This window comes from Poecilia reticulata, chromosome 5, assembly GCF_904066995.2.
Source record: "Poecilia reticulata chromosome 5, P_reticulata-male-v2, whole genome shotgun sequence".
Taxonomy (NCBI): domain Eukaryota; kingdom Metazoa; phylum Chordata; class Actinopteri; order Cyprinodontiformes; family Poeciliidae; genus Poecilia; species Poecilia reticulata.
This window is the reverse complement of record NC_088834.1, coordinates 3,018,341-3,036,957: the sequence shown is the minus strand read 5'-3', so window position 1 is coordinate 3,036,957 and position 18,617 is coordinate 3,018,341. Positions and strand designations below refer to the sequence as shown.

Sequence of the window (18,617 nt, the reverse complement as noted above, 5' to 3'; positions counted from 1 at the left end):
CAATAGGACAAATAAAGAGCGGATAATATACAAAACCTTTATTAAATCTGTTATTTTAAAAGTTTTTATTTCTAATATATTCGATGTGAAACTTCCAACTAAGTTTGTTTTCTATAACGTTTCTTCTCAAACTGTTGATTTCATAAAATGTTGCGTTATTTTAGATTTTGTCCGTCTGTAAACTCACCCGCTGTCTTTTAGCCTCACGCTGCCCAAACAGGAAGTGTCGTCATCTGCGTTGAAGTCGTTGGACAGGAAGTCGAAGCTGCCCAGGACTTCCTCGACGGCCAGTGTTTCCTCTGATGCGGAGCTCCGGAGCAGGGAGAGGTCGTTCTGCAGGAGGAAACAGAACATCAGGCCCGGTTCTGGTCCGGATCATTCAGTGCTGATGTTCTGTTACCTTCAGGATGGTTCCCAGGTGCTGGATCTGATGCTCCAAAGCTCTCCGCTCCTTTTCAGCGTCGCTCTCACCGCCAAACGACTTCTCCAGCTCTGCCATCAGGACTGCCAGCCGGACGGTCTGTGATCGCCGCTGGGCGCCGCTCGGCTTGGGTCGGACCGACGGGGAGGACGGAGAGGACGGAGCTTCAGAGACAGCTGGGATGCTGGAGGATTCCTGCAAGAGACAACAGAAAAGGAAAATGTTTGCTAAACATTCTTGAGGCTAATCTCAGGAATTTATGAATTTGAAAAGTTGAAAATTTGCTGGAAAAAACTCAGAAATGTTCTAACTTGGACGTTTTCTAACCTTTTCCATGTTTAAAATAAATAAATAAATAAATAAATAAATAAATAAATCTGAGCTTCATCTAAACTTTTGATTTTTTTTTCCTTTTGAAACTAAAAGGATTCCATATTTTTTCTAGAAAACTTTTCCTACCAAATTTTAGAGTTTTCAAAATTTCCAGGTTTTCTAGAAAATGTCATTTTCTTAGCTGAAATTTACTCCTTTTGTCCTCTCTCCAGTACACCATCATGCTGGATCTGAAGGCGATGCAGCGCCACCTACCTGCTGTCCTCGCTGCTGCAGAACAGCACTTTGCGTCTCAGTGTCGGTTTCTCCTGATGGATTCTTCCTCAGGATGTCTGGAGTGCTGGACCTGCACAAACATTCACAGCGCTAGCATCACAGTGCTAGCTAAGCAGCATCACTTAAGTGTGAACATTTATACAGTTAAACTTATTGAAACTTCATAATTAAGTGCAACATTTTAAAACGTACAAAGCGTATACTTTATATTGAAAACAGATTTGTAAAACGACAAAGCAAATACACCTGAAAAGACTTAAAATGTAGATATAGAATGGCGATGGTGGAAAGATGCATTTCAATTAAAGAATTTTATTTTATGGAACAATTTCCATGGTAAAGTAAAAAAAATCACTATAACAGATATTTATGCTAGAAACTAGACAAATACTAAGATTTTGTGTTTTTGCAGTGCAAATCCCTTCCCTTCTCACCTGGGTAAGGCCAGATGAGACGTCGTTTTGATTGTTTCTGCTGATGAAGTCTCCGACACGCCTCCCCACTCCTCTTCGTCCACCTTCCCCTCGATGCGCTGCTCCTCTTCCTCTTCAAAGGAAAGCTGAATCTGACTTCCTGCCAGGCTGGTCGACGGGTAGCTGTGAGCGCGAGTGAGACTGAAAGAAGATTTTACACCAAAAGGTTGTTTTAATCATAGAAAACTCTAGCAACCCCCGCGGAACTCTGCTGGGGTTGCTAGGTAACGGGCGGAACTCTGCTGGGGTTGCTAGGTAACGTCCTCTTTGAATGAGGCTTAATCAGGAGGTTTTGGAAAAGACTTATTGCCACAAAACCTTTTTTTTTTTTTTTTTAAACACTTGGTCTGCTTTTAGAAGAAGTAAAAACCCAAATGGAAACGTGTAAAATCTGAATTTTTCATAATTCTGATTTTACAGAATTATGAAAAATTCTGTAAAATCAAAATTTTTCAAAAAAAATATTTTTTGAATGTAATAAAGTTGTATTACTTTATTACATTCAAAAAAACTTTATTACATAAGTAATAAAACTTTATTACATTCAAGAAAACTTATGGTTCTTTACTTGAAGCCTACCTCGGGAGGAACAGACTTTGAGGGCCGGATGTGGCGGAGGTGTGTGACGGGTCGGACAGGTAGCTGAGCAGCGACACGCCTCCTCTGCTGGAACGACTTTTAGCCACCAGAGACGGGAGGGAACCCTCCTGATCCTGCAGCTCACGAACCATCGACTGAAAACAATCAGGTAACGTTCACACAAAGTCACTCCACAAGAAGCAAATGTTTAGTTTTCCCTCTGCGTAAATATTAGTTACACAGGGAAGAAAGAACTGTTTCACTACCTGAAACAGATTCAACAATATGAATAAAAAAAACTAAACACTTTGGATCCAAGAGAAAGAAAACTGACTATGATATTTTAGATCTGGTCATGTTAAAAAAAACTTTAGCTACATCCTCTTATTCATGCAGCTTTAGTCCATAGTTAGCATATTAAATATTTACAGCGTGAAGAGTGGAGAGTGCCAAATAGCAATAAAAATAGTTTGTGAAATAATTTAAATACGTAATAAATTATTAAAAATGGAAATATGGAAATAATTTTATATAGTATTGTATCTCTCAAATATTAACATGAAATAGCAAACTTGTGAGTTGTCTTGAGTTGCTGTTTGAAGCAGCCAATCAGACGTCAGAATTTCCCCTAGCCCCGCCCACTGAGTTGAGTTTGATTGGTGAAGCTGACAGTTTATAATAATTCATGAAGGAACGTGAAATAAATGATTACATCAAAGACATGTTTCTTAACAGTATGAAATATAATGTTTTCATTTTCCCATGAAGTCTGTTGTTTGCTGTACTCACCATAAAGTATTTTTCTGTGAATGAAGGCGTGTTCGGAGCCGTCCAGCTGTAAACCGAACCCTTCCTGCTCGACACCGACTGCTTGCTAACGGACAGCGGCTTCATCTTCTCACTGCTGTCAAACGGACTGCGAAAAAATATATAACAAAACAGATTATACCGAGTCATTCATAAATATTCAACATACAGTAGGGCTGGATAATCAATGATTGATACTGCAGCAGACATGTGATCAATATCAGTTTGTCTTGTTAAAAGCAAACAAAGACTTTACAAACAAGGTTAAAATGACAACTACAACAAATACAATCAATACACAAATACAAAACAAAGAAACAATCATAAAAAGTGTAAGAACCCTGCCAGCATGCCTAGGTGGGCCCCATGTGGGGGAAAGGAGGGCTGATATATGGGTCCCATAAGGGTTACCTAGCAACACATTCTTTGGTTACCTAGCAACTCACTCACTCACTCTTTTGTTACCTAGCAACTCACTCACTCTTTGGTTACCTAGCAACTCACTCACTCTTTGGTTACCTAGCAACTCACTCACTCTTTTGTTATCTAGCAACTCACTCATTCTTTTGTTACCTAGCAACTCACTCACTCTTTGGTTACCTAGCAACTCACTCACTCTTTGGTTACCTAGCAACACACTCTTTGGTTACCTAGCAACACACTCTTTGGTTACCTAGCAACTCACGCACTCTGGTTACCTAGCAACAACCTGCTGAGTAATGTCAAAAACGCAAAATTTTACCAAGTATTTTCGTCTAGTTTGTAGCATAAAATATCTTGGGACACTTTAAAAATAAGTTACAAATAACGTTTTAGCAAGATATAAGTGTGTTCAAGGAAAGTTCTAGCTCCACTGGCAGATTATTTCCCTTATAACAAGACATTTTTGTCACGTTACAAGTGAAAATCTGCCAGTAAAAGTAACTTTTTTATTAATTGACTTAAATGAAGCTCCAAATGTTGCTGAAAAGGTTAAGATGGTTTTGTCCTTTTTAATGTGCAATAGGATTTTTACACTACAAACTAGATGAAAATCACATCCCCGTTCATCCCCACATGTGGCCACGCCCCTTTGTGTTTGGCTCCGCCCACTTTATGGACATTCTCCCCCGCCCCCAAAATTCAGGGGGTGCAGTTTTGCTTTCAACGGGTGCTTAGTCACATTTCAAGGGTTTTGAGTTTTCATTGATTTTCAGTCCAGTACTTGAGCATTTTCTGTTTTGGCCTGCAGGAGTTTATTCCCATTTCTTTGGCTGAATCTACGAAACGGGCTGAATATAAACATATTCCTCCTCTCTGAGGGTCCTGTTTGCTTGTATTAAATGCTTCCATTGTTCTCTTTTTTCTGCTATGAAGCGAATGCTTCTGCAGCTCGTGCCGAGTAGCTGCGCTTGCATGAGCTGCAGGCCGCACTCATAAGGTGAGAACAAACACTTTGACAACAGTTTGACATGTTTTACTCCACAATAAGAGCCAGCTGTTCCCACCACTTCCCTAAATCTGTGCTGCCTTTTGGAAATTTTACTCCATCCACCTGAATCCTCGCCATCTCCCCCCGTTAGACCCCTGACATCAGGTGTCTTTCCACCTCGGCGGCGTTTTGATTCATGTTGCGTGTCGGGCGTTTGCGTACTTCCAGGTGACCTCCAGCTGCAGCTTGATGGTTCCCAGCTCTGTGATGTCCACCAACATCAGCTGCGGCCGCGCCACGAAGAAGTCCACGCCGGCGCACGTTACCATGCCAACCAGCAGCCAACCCAGGCCCTTCGCCTCCATCACCTGATTGGACGGAGTACAAACAGGCTCACACAGGTTTCACAGTTAATTTTCTTCCACACAAACAAACTTGAAGAGTACATATCATTCAAAATCCACTTTATCTCCTGAATATACTTTGTTGTGTACTTCGAGTTTCTAGGAATGCAGCATTGATACATTTATCTTTTGTTTGGATCATATTTTTCAATTCCCTATTGCATTTTTTTAATAATTACATAATTAAAAACCCTCAGTTTTCCTCCAGTTTGGCTCAAAAACTGAACCAGAGAGCAGTGAGACTGATGACTCTGGTACAAACTCAACTCTGATAAACTCTTCCTCTGCTCGCTCTCATTTGACACAAAGTACGTTTTTTCCAACAAGAAAACAACTTGATAACTTAAAGTCAATCACAAACAGTTTTCATCTAATCTGAGTTTCTGATATTCATCACTGATGAAGAACAGTCCTTCAGCACCAACCTTGATTTCAAAGTTATGGTACACGTGGGGGAGGAAGACCATCTCCTCTTCATCCCAGGACTGAGAGTCGTCCGACTCGATCCTTCCTCTGATTTTCCATCGCTGCCGTCCCAAACGCACCACCACCTGGTCATGTGACGACAGGAGCGCATCAGCTTGGAATAAAACGTGTTTATGACCGGATTTAATCCAAAGCAGAAGCAGAGAAATACACAGAACTCCAAACACAACGATTTAAGGTGTAGAATAAGATTCCAGCTTGACGTTTTGCTTAAGCAAATATAAACCTAATGAAACATTTAGTTGCTATTAAGCTATTAGAAACTCTCCTGTCTTAAACGTTAGCAGATCTTGAGAGCTTGATGATCAAAAACCAGATGTTACTACTGACAGAAACGCAGAAGAAGACGACAGGAGGTGGTATGGCGTCTTTTTTAACATTTCTATTATACTCCAGTTCAAACCTGTCTGAATCGATCCTTTTTCTTTCATTTCATTTTAGTGTGTTGCAAAACACTCTGATCAACTGTTTTTAAATGATTCTTTATGAATAAAAATCTCCTGACATCAACAAATTGACACAAAACGTGAAACTTTTGACTCACTTTCTACACTGACCAGCTTTAGCTCTAATTTCAAAGTGAATCAGAGGGAATGTAATTCCTGCAGCTCCTTCCCACGTTATTATTGATCATCATCTTCCCTTTAAGCCGGTGGGATTCAGATGCTCAGTGTTTTAGGGGGAATCTCACCTCGTATTGGTCTCCAGGGCAGAGCCGAGCGAAGCCGATCAGTCCTGTAAATGGAAACGTGTGTTTGGACGAAGGACTGAAAGACAATGCGAAGCCGATAAACTGCGATCTGCTCCGGGACTCACCCTTCATTTTGATTTGCAGCTCTCCGAGGAGGATTTCCAGATCTCCCTCCATGGTCGACATGTCCTGAATGGAGCAGCGGCGGGAAGGAGGAGGGAAAATCAGGAGGTTCAGCTTCATTCTACACTTCGTTTTAAAGTATAAACACAGTCAGATGTACATGCAGGTATACAAAAAATGATGGCAGTTAAACTCTAATCTACATATAAGGAAAGAAACCGTACCTTTGTCACAACACGTCAAAGACAAAACTGAATTAATTTTTACTAGAATTTATCTTGGGCTGCACAGTGGCGCAGTTGGTAGAGCTGTTGCCTTGCAGCAAGACGGTTCTGGGTTCAATTCCCGGCCCCGATCTTTCTGCATGGAGTCTCCATGTTCTCCCTGTGCATGGTGGGTTTTCTCCAGGTACTCCGGTTTCCTCCCACAGTCCAAAAACATGACTGTCAGGTTAATTGGTCTCTCCAAATTGTCCCTAGGTATGAGTGTGTGTGTCCTGTGTGTCTCTGTGTTGCCCTGCGACAGACTGGCGACCTGTCCAGGGTGACCCCGCCTCTTGCCCGGTACACTAGCAGGAGAGGAACCAGCAACCCTCCTGACCCCACTGAGGGACAAGGGTGTAAGAAAATGGATGGATGGATAGAATTTATCTTTGAATAGGTTAAGTAGCTACTGAACAAGACAGTTCTTTGCTGAATTACTCTTCAGAATAATCTATAGATTACTAAAACAATCACTTGCAACAGCCCCGGAACCCTTTATCCTAGTTGCTTCAAAGTTTTTCTAGAAAAAATAAAAAAATGCATAAGAAATGCACGTTGTGTGCATTTCTTTCTACAACACAAACTTGTGGGTCCCTCCTATGCTTCAGATTGACTACGTGGTTCCTATAAACGCTTTGCATGTTTGTTCTACCGTAGATCAGGAGCAAACCGTCAGCAGTACCTGCAGGCTGTGCCGGTGACTGCGGCCGAGCTCCAGCAGACTCTCCCTGGAGGCCCTGGTAGACGGGGACAGAGAGAAGGCCCTCTTCATGTTCACCGCTCCCTGGCACAGCTTCCACTGGACGCAGTACGTCTCGTACAACTCCTCCACCTGCGGAGGCAAACAGAAATCACCCCTCAGTCATGACGGTTCAACAGCAGACACTTTTTCTTCTATCACATGGGTCTTCAAAATCTACAAAAACATAAAGTGCGAACACTTAAAGGGGGGCTGTATTAAGAAAAATTCACATTTTGCACATTTCTATTCTACCATTTGGATGTCTTACTTTTAAAAACAGCCCAAGTGTTTAAAAAACATCAACATATTAATTTGATGTTTTGGCAACAAGTTAATCCTTTTTATTGTTTGCAAACTGAGTCATTTACAAAATCTGGTGAATTTAATGCCACAAATCAGCAGACACTGCCCCTGACCTAGTAACCCAGCCGGTTACCTAGCAACCCCGTGGAGTTCCGTCCGTCACCTAGCAACCCAAGCTGAGCTCTATCACACTTATTGGGCGGGAACCAATCTGGCTACTTTTTAAACACATTTGGTTGGAAAAAAAAACAGCGTTGGGCAGGTTGTTAAAATTTGGGCAGCTTTTCACAACATTTAGCGGGATTTTAAGGACGAGGCTGGAGGAAAATTCTGTAGAAATAGTCACCATGTGGCAGGAAAGCACAAAACGTTCACTAAAACACTGCGCTATTAGTCCTGTCAGGATAGCATATTTTGCTTAAATGTGTTATCATGAACATTTAACACTGTAAATAAATAAAACAACAAGAGAAATAAAGTTACAATTGATCTTTCAAAGATGGTCTAGTTGAGACCAAAACATCAAGCTGAAGACTTTTATCATGAAATTAAGTTTTATTTAATATATGCTGTTAATTGTTATTGCACTTGTTTTTTTGAAATATCTAGAATCTGACATCAACCATAACTCACTGGCTAATCCAGTATCACTATGTAGCATTAGCAGTGAGTAGCAGTAAGTATTGCAGAACTGAAATCCCAGCACATCATGATTTAAAAGGAAATAGAGCCACAAAAAACATAAGTCTTGTTGTATTCAAAGAGACAAGTCCTTTCTGGTTCTGGTTCCGACTGCTGAATTCTTGCTGGTTGTGCAGGAGGCTCCATTTCTGTTTTTCAAAGATGTACGGTTGTATAATCTGTTTGTAGCCATTTTCATAAGTGAACATAAACGTTGCGTTTGGGGGGCAGCAGAAGATTTTATTGATCTAAAGTGACAAGACGCAGTAAAACAGCTCAAAATAGACAGAACTGAGCGGAATAAAATCTCATTATCCAAGAATGATTTTATGCAAAAAGTGTAATGAGTCTGTTTTGTATAATCCTATTCTAACCTGTTGAAGGAGGCATAATAGGTCACCTTTAAAGAACGAAGTTTACCTTGCTCATTTGAAACTCTAATCGTCGGATGTACCTCTCCAGCGCTTTAATCTCCTGTGAAAACAGAGTTTATACCACATATGTTATCTCCATTTTCTTCTTTACCAGTAAATCAAAATGCCATGTAGGTAAACAACACGTGAAAACATTTTTACCTTTTCCAGATCGTATAGAAATGCCTGGAAATGGAAAGAAAATCTATTATTTACACCATGATTGTTGCCAACCATACAGAAAATAATGTTTTGAGTTTTTCTCACCAGTCTGGAGTTCCTCTTGGTTTCTCTCTGCTGTGACGACAGGAGCTCCATCTCTGCCTGGTGAACCTCTAAATATTCCCTGCACACAAAACAAGTGAAAATATAAGTTGTACACACTACGACGTCACAGAAGTCAGTCAAATATTTAGTTATTATGTCAAAACTAGAACTTAAGTTTTGTTAAAGATCTGAGTTTCTCGCTCAAGGACATTTTACCAGTTAATTGACAAGTAGGGAAGTGAACAAATGACCTTTTGGCTTTAAACGCACCGATTATTGTCTGAGTTTCTTCACAGGGGGATTAAAAGGTCCATAAAAATTACTTAAAAACGAATCTGTTCGAAAAGCCCAAATCAGCTTTGGTACTTTCTTAGAACTCATTTATAATAAAATTGAGTGAATCTGGTTTCAGCCCCAAATTCAGATTTAATGTGAACAGCTAATAAAAATGTTTATTTGACCTTTTGAGTGCGTTTTCCTTCGTTGTTTCTGTACATTTAAGGCTAATAGCAGCGCTGCCCAGAACAGCTTCAGCCAAGCACATGTTTCCCAAACTTTTTCTCTGGCTGTCTGGTTGAACGATGTGGATTCTCAGAGACTCCCTGACCCTAGGGGGGGGGGAGGGAGGAATCGACTTTTTTGAAGGCAAAATGAATGTACGTAGCTGAACATAGACAACAACATCAGTAGCCTAAAGGCTACTTGTTAAGCTCAAGGTGCTGTATTGATATTAGCTAGTCATCTTTTAGCTATCATTACCTGCATCCAACAGTTTTACTCAACAGTCCGTTAGTTTGGGGGAAAAACTGTGAAAAGTTCTTTGCGTTTTGCTGGTTTGTTGCCATGATTCTAACACACCTGTGTAGCTCTGCCCAGCAGCAGCAGGTCTCCTTCACTGCTGCACAGGTGTAAACACAGCGCGAGCGTCGTAGCGCTCATGTTGCGTTTGAAGGCGGCTCGGAAAAACAGGTTACCACATGTTAACAACGGATTAAACAGTTTTAACTGCTGATAAAAGTGACAGAGGACACCGATATGCAGTGGCGCAACTACACATTATTCAGGTGGATGCGAAAACATAGATCGGCGCCCCTCCCGCCCAGGCGACGATATGTGAAGGGTAAAACTCGCTACATTCACCTCGTTATGTGCGCGAGGTGAAGTGTATGGGAAAACGTCATCGGCGCGCCGCCCCCTCCAGACGGGGTTTTGGCGCCCCCTCTGGTGCTGCGCCCCTATGCGTTGCATACCCTGCATACCCACTTTTTGCGCCACTGCCGATATGGGTAGTGTGGAAGCCCCTACTGTATCAAATTGACAGGAATAACAGAGAGTTAACCATTCTAAGGTAAAAACCCAGCGCATACAGCGTTCATGTTTTTTTTTCATCCAGACGGCTTCGCGTGGCCCCCCTGCAATGGCACGGCGCCCCCACTAGGGGGCGCGCCCCACAGTTTATGAACCTGTGATCTATCGCCCCCTGCTGCCACAGTTTGGGAATTGCTGCATTTTTTCTGTAAAATGTAATTGTAATGAGATTAAATCAACCACTTAAACACATACGATATTCTGTAATTTAATGTCTAAATAAATCAAAGTTACGCATTTTAAGCAGCTGGTTGCATTTCTGGTGTTAAATCATAACAGACTGTGAAACATGTCGGTTTCTACATACTTGAGTCCGCTGCGAAGTGCCTGGAAAACCCTGTCCACCTGCTCCGGCTGCGACCAGGTAGCGGCCGACCCTCCGCGGGGGGAGAGGTGCATTCTGGGAGGTTTACTTCCCATTGTGTTTTTGGAGCGGAAAGAGCCACGTATTGAGGCAGACCTGAAAACCAGAACAACATGATGAAAAAACAAACAAACAAAAAAGTATTTTATCTGCAGATAGTGGAAAACTGAAACTCGTGAGGGTTTAAGAGTTTTAGCGTTTTGTGACGTTCCTGACATGTTCCTGTTTCCCATCAAAGCCTCAGCATGATGGTTCCTGGGAGACAGACTGAAGAAATGCAGCAGGTTTTACTGAACGTTGGCGTTTTGTGTACAGTATAAAAACACACAGGAAGTGGCCAACAGCACTGGGATTTTAAACATTTGATTTTGGAACATAAAACCTCTCCGTGCCTCCTGTGGTGGATGGCTTGCATGTCTGCGTTTGTTATTAAAGCGTTTAAATTATTAACTGTGTCATATGTCTGTATTTTATCATATAAGTTGCCTTGTTGCTGAAATATGCTATACAAAAAAGCTTGATTGATTGAATCTGAGTGTAACTGAAAGATGGACAAATCAAACAGACCAACTAGAACACGGTCAGAAATTGGCAAAAAACTTTTTAATACAAATTCAAAGGGGTGAAATTTCACACAAAAAATTAAGCTTTAACTGAGTCAAACTCAAGAATAAACTTCTGAAATTTAAATTATTTGTAACAGATCTTGTCTGTTTGAGCAACACGTTTAAAAATCTGCATCTGCATATTTAATTATGCAGCAACACCACAGCACAGTCACACAGGCATTTTGAGAGGAATCGTTACGCAAATTCCACATTTTTCGACTTCCGTCTTTTAAAAAACAGCCAAAGTGTTTAAGTTCATGCTTATTGTTGCAGAAACAACAATGATGAGGTCTCTAAACAAAACTGTCCTTTAAGAAAAAAGGGCTAGAAGAGACAAAAGCACTGAAAACTTTTATCATCTGGTTTTTGGTAGAAAGAGAAAAAAATGATAAATCATACAAAAGGAAAGTATTCACCTCATTTTAATTCATGTTCAAAAACATCCCACCTGTTGCCTCTCCTGGCATTTTCCTGGAGTATTTTTGTTTTTGCAACTTACCACTTAGACACTGACTGTTAATAAAAAAAAAGATTTACTGCAGAATCTCAATCTCAACTCTAAAAGTTGCTTCTCTCAGTTTTATCACAAAATCTATCTTTGCTCACCACAAACCATGAAATATTTGTGGCCAGGCATCAAAAACTGACCACATAACCGTCATTATTTTCCTTAACACCAGAGGAAGCGTTTATTTATTAATCAGTGTTTATTCCAGACGCCTCCAGCTTCAGGTAACTCACCGCGGCCGGCCGCTCAGCGAGCCGAAACCCGTGAAAGAGCGGCTTCTGTGGATCAGACCTCCATCCGACGGCGAGTTGAACCGCAGCTTCACTGACATCCTGCAGCACAAAATCCATTTAAAGAGGGAAAAATGTCAGAGTAGATCAGATTCTGCATCAGAGATGAAACTCATTTTCATCTTAGGTCATAACATCAAAAATGTCCTGTAAAGGCACAAAACGTTGGTAAAACCAATTAAATCTGCTTTCACTTTTATGTAATTTGGCAGCATAAAAAAAAAGGATTTGATTGATAAAATAATAAATAATTATCTTGAAGGATCTATTTATGCGATGCTTTGAGTCTGGATGGCCGCATAAAAAGCCATGTTGGGCCAGATTTGGCCCCCCAGCCTCATGTTTGACACATATTGAATAAAAACACAGATTCCAGATCAGCTCAAAAGCTAAAGATGATCATGAAGTGAAAAAAGAAAAACGGATGAAAAAAAGAAGTTATTTTATTACAAGTAGTCAAATTAATATATTTACTTGGATAAACTGAAGTTTATTAAACTGTCATGTTAAACAAAAGTAAACAAATTAAGCATGAAAAACTTTATTTGATTACATGCAACAAATTAACTAAATAAAAAAAATGGAGTTAGATTTTCTTTTTTTTCTGTTTAAAAAACTATAAATTTTGTTTACCTGTTTTATTACGGACCTTTTTAAGCGTCTGGAATAAAGTTTTGATGATGATGATAAAGTTTTTCTTTGCCCCGAAACGTTTTTGTTTTTTTTGGGATAAACTCAGTTACATAATTAACAACACATTCAGAAAGAAATATTTTAATTCGATGATTTATTTTGTAGTCAAGTGACGTGTAAACAGTTTGCTAATTTCTTTCAGGTTCAATTTAAAAAAATATAAAATATTTTATGCATTCCCATCAATAACACGAGTCTGAAAACACCTGCTGCGTTTAGCAAACTGAACATGTTCATTAAAAACAGATTCAGTAAAATTTGCTTTTTTATAAAAGTTGTCTGAATTACAATGAAATTACAGTAAAAAGTTTCTGTAAAAGTTAAATGTTTGCAGTGGCGTGACAAATTTGGGCCACACTTTTTAACATTTCTGGTTTAAACCAACAGCTTTAACCGTTAGAAACAAAACCAGCAAACATTACCAAGATTTTTCCACATTTCAGAGATCCCACCCACTCTGTGCAGAATCTGACCCGCTTTAAATAATTCACTTTTGCATAAATCAGGTTAAAACCTGCAGCTTTCAGCCTAATGCTTTGCTTTTTTGATTCTAATTGTTTCTCATTCGTCTCATTTGCCTTCAGCAGAAACACCAAAGCTCAAGTATACAGAACCAGAGATGACCCAGAACAGCGTCTCTGGATCACATTACTGGAATAATATGGGAAAAGCAACACAAAAGTGGGACCAAAGTCAAGGTCTTGACCCAGTTTTGACAGAAATGCACATTTTAAATGACTACAGTGCCACAGGTGCTTCTTTTTTAAAAATTAAAACAAAGATTTCAGTTGTTTTCACCTTTTGTTGCTCCCTATTTTCCTTTCTATTAGCCAGAGTCCATTTAAAGAGCAAAATAAAAGGCAGTGAAAAAACAACTAAACCCAACAGAAATGTGTTGACAGAATGTTTGTTGGATGAAGAAACTGTGATAATAGTGCAAAAAAAATTAAAAAACCAAAAGCAGAGGGCTTGAAAACGTGAAAAGTTCAAACTAAGATTACAAATAAAGAGATGCAAAAGTGGAATTAAGCCGAAATCTGCATTTAATTATATTAAATGTTTTACTTTGCATGTATATAAATAACATAAAAGTAGAAAAAGTCCATGTCCAGAAAACAACAAGCTGTGTAAGACAATCTGTTTGACATCTGCTCACTTTTTCATGTGGGTCGCTGCAGTTTGGTTGGAACCAAAACAACATTAAAACTTAATCGCAATCATCTGTTTTCCCTCCAAATGAATCCAAACCAAGACTTCAAACATATTCCAGTTCTTCTGCAGGAAATCTTCTTTCAATGTTCTGCAGAAGATTAAAAATAAAACACTTAAAACCTTGGAATAACTGCTGAAACATAAAAAATGTAAAGGTTTATGCGTCGTCTTCGTCATGTAAAGGAATGAAACAGATTTCTGTGATTGATGCATTTTTACGCAAACGTGATTTTGCTTCCAGATGGCCGATAATATAGAGATGATTTGTGTGCATGTTGGGTTTTCTCATGCATTTTGTTCAGCAGAAACGCAGCGTGAATTTGTCCCGTGGGGTCGGACTGTTGCAATCCAGGATCTGAACAAACATCCTGAAGTTCCAGCTTTTCCTTTTGTGCAACGACTTCAACGTTTTAGGGTTTCTAAGCAGATAAACTAAATCAAGAACAAACATCCTGGCAGGAATACCTCATGCTGTCAATGGAAGTAGGTCAGAGCAACCCAGGTCGTAGTCCTGACCCAGAATCTGAGTATACTCCGGACCGGAGGCCAGAAACGGCTTTAAGTAGTCAATGGGAGAGATCAGAACTGAACTTTGTTCGGACGATTTATCATCTTTAAATGTTGATAAAATGCCTTTTTTAATGGTTCTTTATTTAGAACTTGATCAAACTCGAGGCTCGGGGGCCAAATCCGGCCCGCTGTAGCGTTTTAAGTGGCCCTGAAAACTTCAAATGGACGCATAAGATAACAATCAAGTGCTTAAATACTATTTTATGAACCAAATTAAATCAGTTTTCATCATTTTATTGGCTCCTGGGAAAATCTGTGCTAAGTTCCGCACTTGTAGCCAAATGTGGAGGATTTTTCTGAAATATTTAATCATCTAATTCACCATTAGAAAACTTTTAGACTAATTTGAGTAATAAACTGAAGTCAAATCACTTCAAATAATCAATCAGCATAAAATAATTCAGTTGCTGTTTGAACTTCCATTTCCTACTCTTTTTCTTTTTAGATGTTTTTTGGAAAAATTGTAGGAAATGTAATGTTTCCCATGAAGATTTGACACCAAGTTTTGCTATGTGAGATTTTAAACCCTTCCAAGTTTGTTTTTCACAGTTTCAGCTGTTATAAATTTGAATTTGTTCTGACTGAACATGCAGACAAGCCAGGTATGGTGCGCTTCTTCCAAAAATGCAACCATGTAATAATAATTCTTCCAAATCAAAACATCTTCCTTGCTACAGTGACATGTTTTCTTGTCTTTCTTGTTTTGAAGACTCTCAAAGGAATTGCGCATCGTGGTGCGCCACAAAAAGTCAAACTTTCAATTTGGAGTTTAGAGAAGCTACTTTTATCTAATAATCAACAGAAGATTTTGCTTTCTGTTGACTTTTTAATTAAAACTCTTTTTAATTAGCTCGTTTGTTTAGGAAAAAGCGTAGTGTGTCGTTTTCTTTGTGTTTCTCAAAAGGAATTTGGGGATTTCCTGCAAACCGCCCCATGTGGTTCTGAAGCAGAGCAGCACAGACAGGAGAGGCGGAGCTGCGGTGCGTCGACGGCAGAAGATGAAGCTAAATTAAACAGGAATACAAAGACACAACTGGCAAAAATACCAATGCAAACATCTACCGTTTGGAAGAAAGACGAAGGTCAGAATTTGATTTATCCCCGAAAACGAGTTAATGTGGCAAAAACAAAGTGATTAACATGCCGACCCAACCTCAGCAGACACAGCTGAAGATGTTTCACAGAAATAAAGTGACACAGATGCGTTTGCACAAAAGCATGGATCTGCAGAGGATTAAAAGAAAAAAAAAGGCAGTAATAGAAGGATCTGATAAGTAAATTTGAGATTCTGTGGCCATAAAATATGAGTTTTGGAACCATGGAGAGAAAGGATCAGAGATTTATTTACAAAAAATACATGGATTATTATAATTATCAAATGTCATTTTTTCAAATTAAACATTTTTTCAAAAACATGCTTGTGTTTGTTCACATGCCCGAATGTCCGATCATCATTACTGAGTTTTCAGTAATGGTCATTTGTTCAGTCAAAGTTTATTTAATTTGAAATGCAAAAATGAATCGACTTACAGTTGTCTATCAATGGTTTCATCAGATTAAGTCCGTTTAGATCTTCTTTTAGTGTTGTAGTTTGGCCGCCAACCAGCAGAGGGCGCCGCTGATCATCCTTAAACGGAACCGCTTAAACGGCATCAAAGATGGCGGCCGTAGCTAAACGGTGGTAAATAGAAACGGTCCAAACAAAGACCGGTTTGGGACGTAAGATTAACTTCATGCTGTTCTGTTGTGAAAATAAACACTCGACAGGCTCATTACGCCGCCATCTTATCGGCGCTGATTCACGGCGGAGTTGCGTCAACTTCTAAAGCAGAAATTACTGATTTGCTACGAAGGCGAGGATGATGCGACAGAAAGGCGGAGGGGATCACCTGCTAACGCCAGTTAGCACGGTTGATTTTTGAGGGCTATCGCAAAGTTTTAACGTTCCTTCAAGAGCCATAACCACGTGTTCAGAGGCGCTACAAGAAGAAGAAGCTGAATAAAAAGCACAGCTAACAAATTAAAGGCAAACTGACCTGACAGCAGAAAGTTTCTTCTCAGATTCTGTCCACTTCAATATGTTGTGGCAATAAACTGGCACTGGCAGTAAACACATCTCTGTCCATGGTGGATTATTGACACATTTTGACAGGAATTTTGAAATTATTCTAAAAATTTCTGAGGTTTTTGGCAGGAATGTACTTCTTTTTCTTCTCTACAATGACCTGTCGAAGATTCCCGTTTTATACATTTGTCCAGGTTTAATAATGTGAGAAAACCACAACTTTTTTCTGTTTATTCAGTCGGTATTTAACACGGCTGACAAAAAGTTTAAAAGATAATGTGCGTTTTAAAATTATGCACATTATGAAAAATTCAGCTCCTAACAGTCAGCCATTATGATGTAAGAGGAAAAGGGTTTCAAGATAAAGCCGATAAGATCAACTTTAGATTAACTGATTAATTAATAACTTGGATTACAAAAACTGGAAATAGTTTAGTGATTTAATAATTTTGAAGATTTCCACCGATGCAAAAAGTGAAATGTGAAATTAACATTCCTCAGGTGATGAAAAGTGTTGCAGGAGGGGGGCGGGGGGGTTTGCCTGGAAGCAAACTGGCGGGTTTGTGTGGACCTGAAAAAAATTAGCTTTGACCTTTTAGTGATTTACAGGGTCCCCCATGGTGTGGAGGTCAAAGGTCAGGGTTGTGTGTGTTCGCAGGCGTCCATGTGTGGTTGCCGCCACATGATCTGTGCGTCCCTTGTGAGGTTCTGCTGCACGGCAACGGCTCCAGACACAAAAACCACTGAAACGGAGGGAATTCGGTTTCTGGCGTTTTCCTTCCTCCGTCTACAGCCTGTGTGGCTTTAGCATTAGCATTAGCTTCCTAGTCTGATCTCATATAAAGTGCCTTTTATCTGCTTCAAACTGTTTTCTCACCATCATTTGTCTAAAAAAAGAAGGGGAAAAAAACCCTTTCCAAGTCATTTATAATGACTGAATACAAATATTTACTGAGTCCTTGAAGCAGAAAGATGGATTGCAAGTCATGTTTCCCAAACATTTTTCAAAATGTTGCAAGAAAATCCATGTATTTTGTTCTTTGGGTATTCTGTTTCAAAACAAAATCGCACAAAGTACCGTGCTTTTCCCCCCCTCCGTTTTTAAAACCTGAATAAAAAGAAGTAAACGCAAACTAAACTGATTTTTGATTAACCTATCCAAATCCAAAATAAAAATTCAGAAAGAGTTTCTGCAGGTTTCACCAAATTAAGACCTTAAAATGTCTGAATTAAGACAATTTAAAACCTTTTTAAGACGAGTATGAGTGGAATTTAAAACCAGTATCTCTACAGAAATACAATAACTTAATTCAGTCAACTGGTAATACATTTATAAAAAAAAAAAGAAAAAGTTATGTATGTTAGCAGCTAGTTAGCTGTAGCCTCAACTGACTCGAGTCACAGAACATGGAAGATGTCTGAGTAAATAAATACAAATACACAGAACATATAAGTCAAGCTAGCAAGTTTCATATATTAAAGTTGGTCTTTAACAAATTAAAGGCTAACTTACTTTTTAAAATGCATTTATGACATTTTAAGGTTTTAGTTTTAGATGAACTTTTTAAGGATGCACTGACACCTGGATGTAGCGACACGGAAACGACAGAAGTCACCAAAGAAGAAGAGTTTGTTCACAAACATGCTAATGTGCTAACATGCTAAATGAAAACATAACACTTGAGACCATGATTTGGGGTTCCACCATTAAGTCCCCAATATTATAACCAAATATTAAGCTTCTCCTTAAAAGAATAGAATAATATAAAAATGCATGGAATAAAAAGTAAATTTTTTATTCTTGAAATTGTAATTTTTCTAATCAAATCTTAGGACAAAAACTAAACATTTAGGATGTGTGCTGTGGTGGAGCATGGGTTCAGCACAACCCATATATCGAGGCCTTAGTCCTCGACGCAGCTGTCACAGGTTCGATTCCCGGCCTTGGCAACCTTTGCTGCATGTCTTCCCCCTTCTCTCATTACCAATTTTCCAATTTTACCAACTTTCCTGTCAATTAACTATCAAATAAAGGCCACTAGAGCAAAAAATATCTTTAAAAACCCCCAAAACTTTTATTTTGAAACTGAAAAACCAAAGAATTACCACACATGGACTCAAGACCAGTTTTTTTTTTAATCAGAAAACTGATTTAATCACTAGTGGCTCTGATTTAATCCAGATCCTTAACTGGTTGCTGGTTTCCCAGATTCAGAGGCTCAGATCCAGTTTTAGCACCAAAATCATAATTATTCTGGGTTTCTGT

The 18,617-nt window shown here is 39.2% G+C and overlaps 1 protein-coding gene across 10 annotated transcripts in view; it reads right to left on the bottom strand.

The window, feature by feature from the left end:
• Nucleotides 1–18,617, bottom strand: part of ripor3 (RIPOR family member 3) — a 39,538-nt gene that overhangs the window by 6,820 nt on the left and 14,101 nt on the right. For 4 of the 10 annotated variants that reach the window (XM_008408321.3, XM_081606787.1, XM_008408320.3 and 1 more), the window contains 16 exons: nt 11,755–11,853; nt 10,349–10,501; nt 8,674–8,752; nt 8,569–8,592; nt 8,414–8,467; nt 6,950–7,099; nt 6,007–6,070; nt 5,882–5,925; nt 5,130–5,255; nt 4,523–4,668; nt 2,872–2,998; nt 2,083–2,237; nt 1,465–1,644; nt 1,010–1,100; nt 401–616; nt 188–333 (listed from right to left, as the gene is read on the bottom strand). In XM_008408321.3, coding sequence (XP_008406543.1) covers nt 188–333; nt 401–616; nt 1,010–1,100; nt 1,465–1,644; nt 2,083–2,237; nt 2,872–2,998; nt 4,523–4,668; nt 5,130–5,255; nt 5,882–5,925; nt 6,007–6,070; nt 6,950–7,099; nt 8,414–8,467; nt 8,569–8,592; nt 8,674–8,752; nt 10,349–10,501; nt 11,755–11,852 — 1,853 coding nt within the window. In that variant the 5' untranslated portion in view covers nt 11,853. Of the gene's footprint in view, nt 1–187; nt 334–400; nt 617–1,009; nt 1,101–1,464; nt 1,645–2,082; nt 2,238–2,871; nt 2,999–4,522; nt 4,669–5,129; nt 5,256–5,881; nt 5,926–6,006; nt 6,071–6,949; nt 7,100–8,413; nt 8,468–8,568; nt 8,593–8,673; nt 8,753–10,348; nt 10,502–11,754; nt 11,854–13,660; nt 13,805–15,816; nt 16,303–16,322; nt 16,644–18,617 lie in introns of those variants that run through there. The other 6 variants (XM_017304584.2, XM_017304585.2, XM_017304583.2 and 3 more) reach the window with 4 other exon arrangements.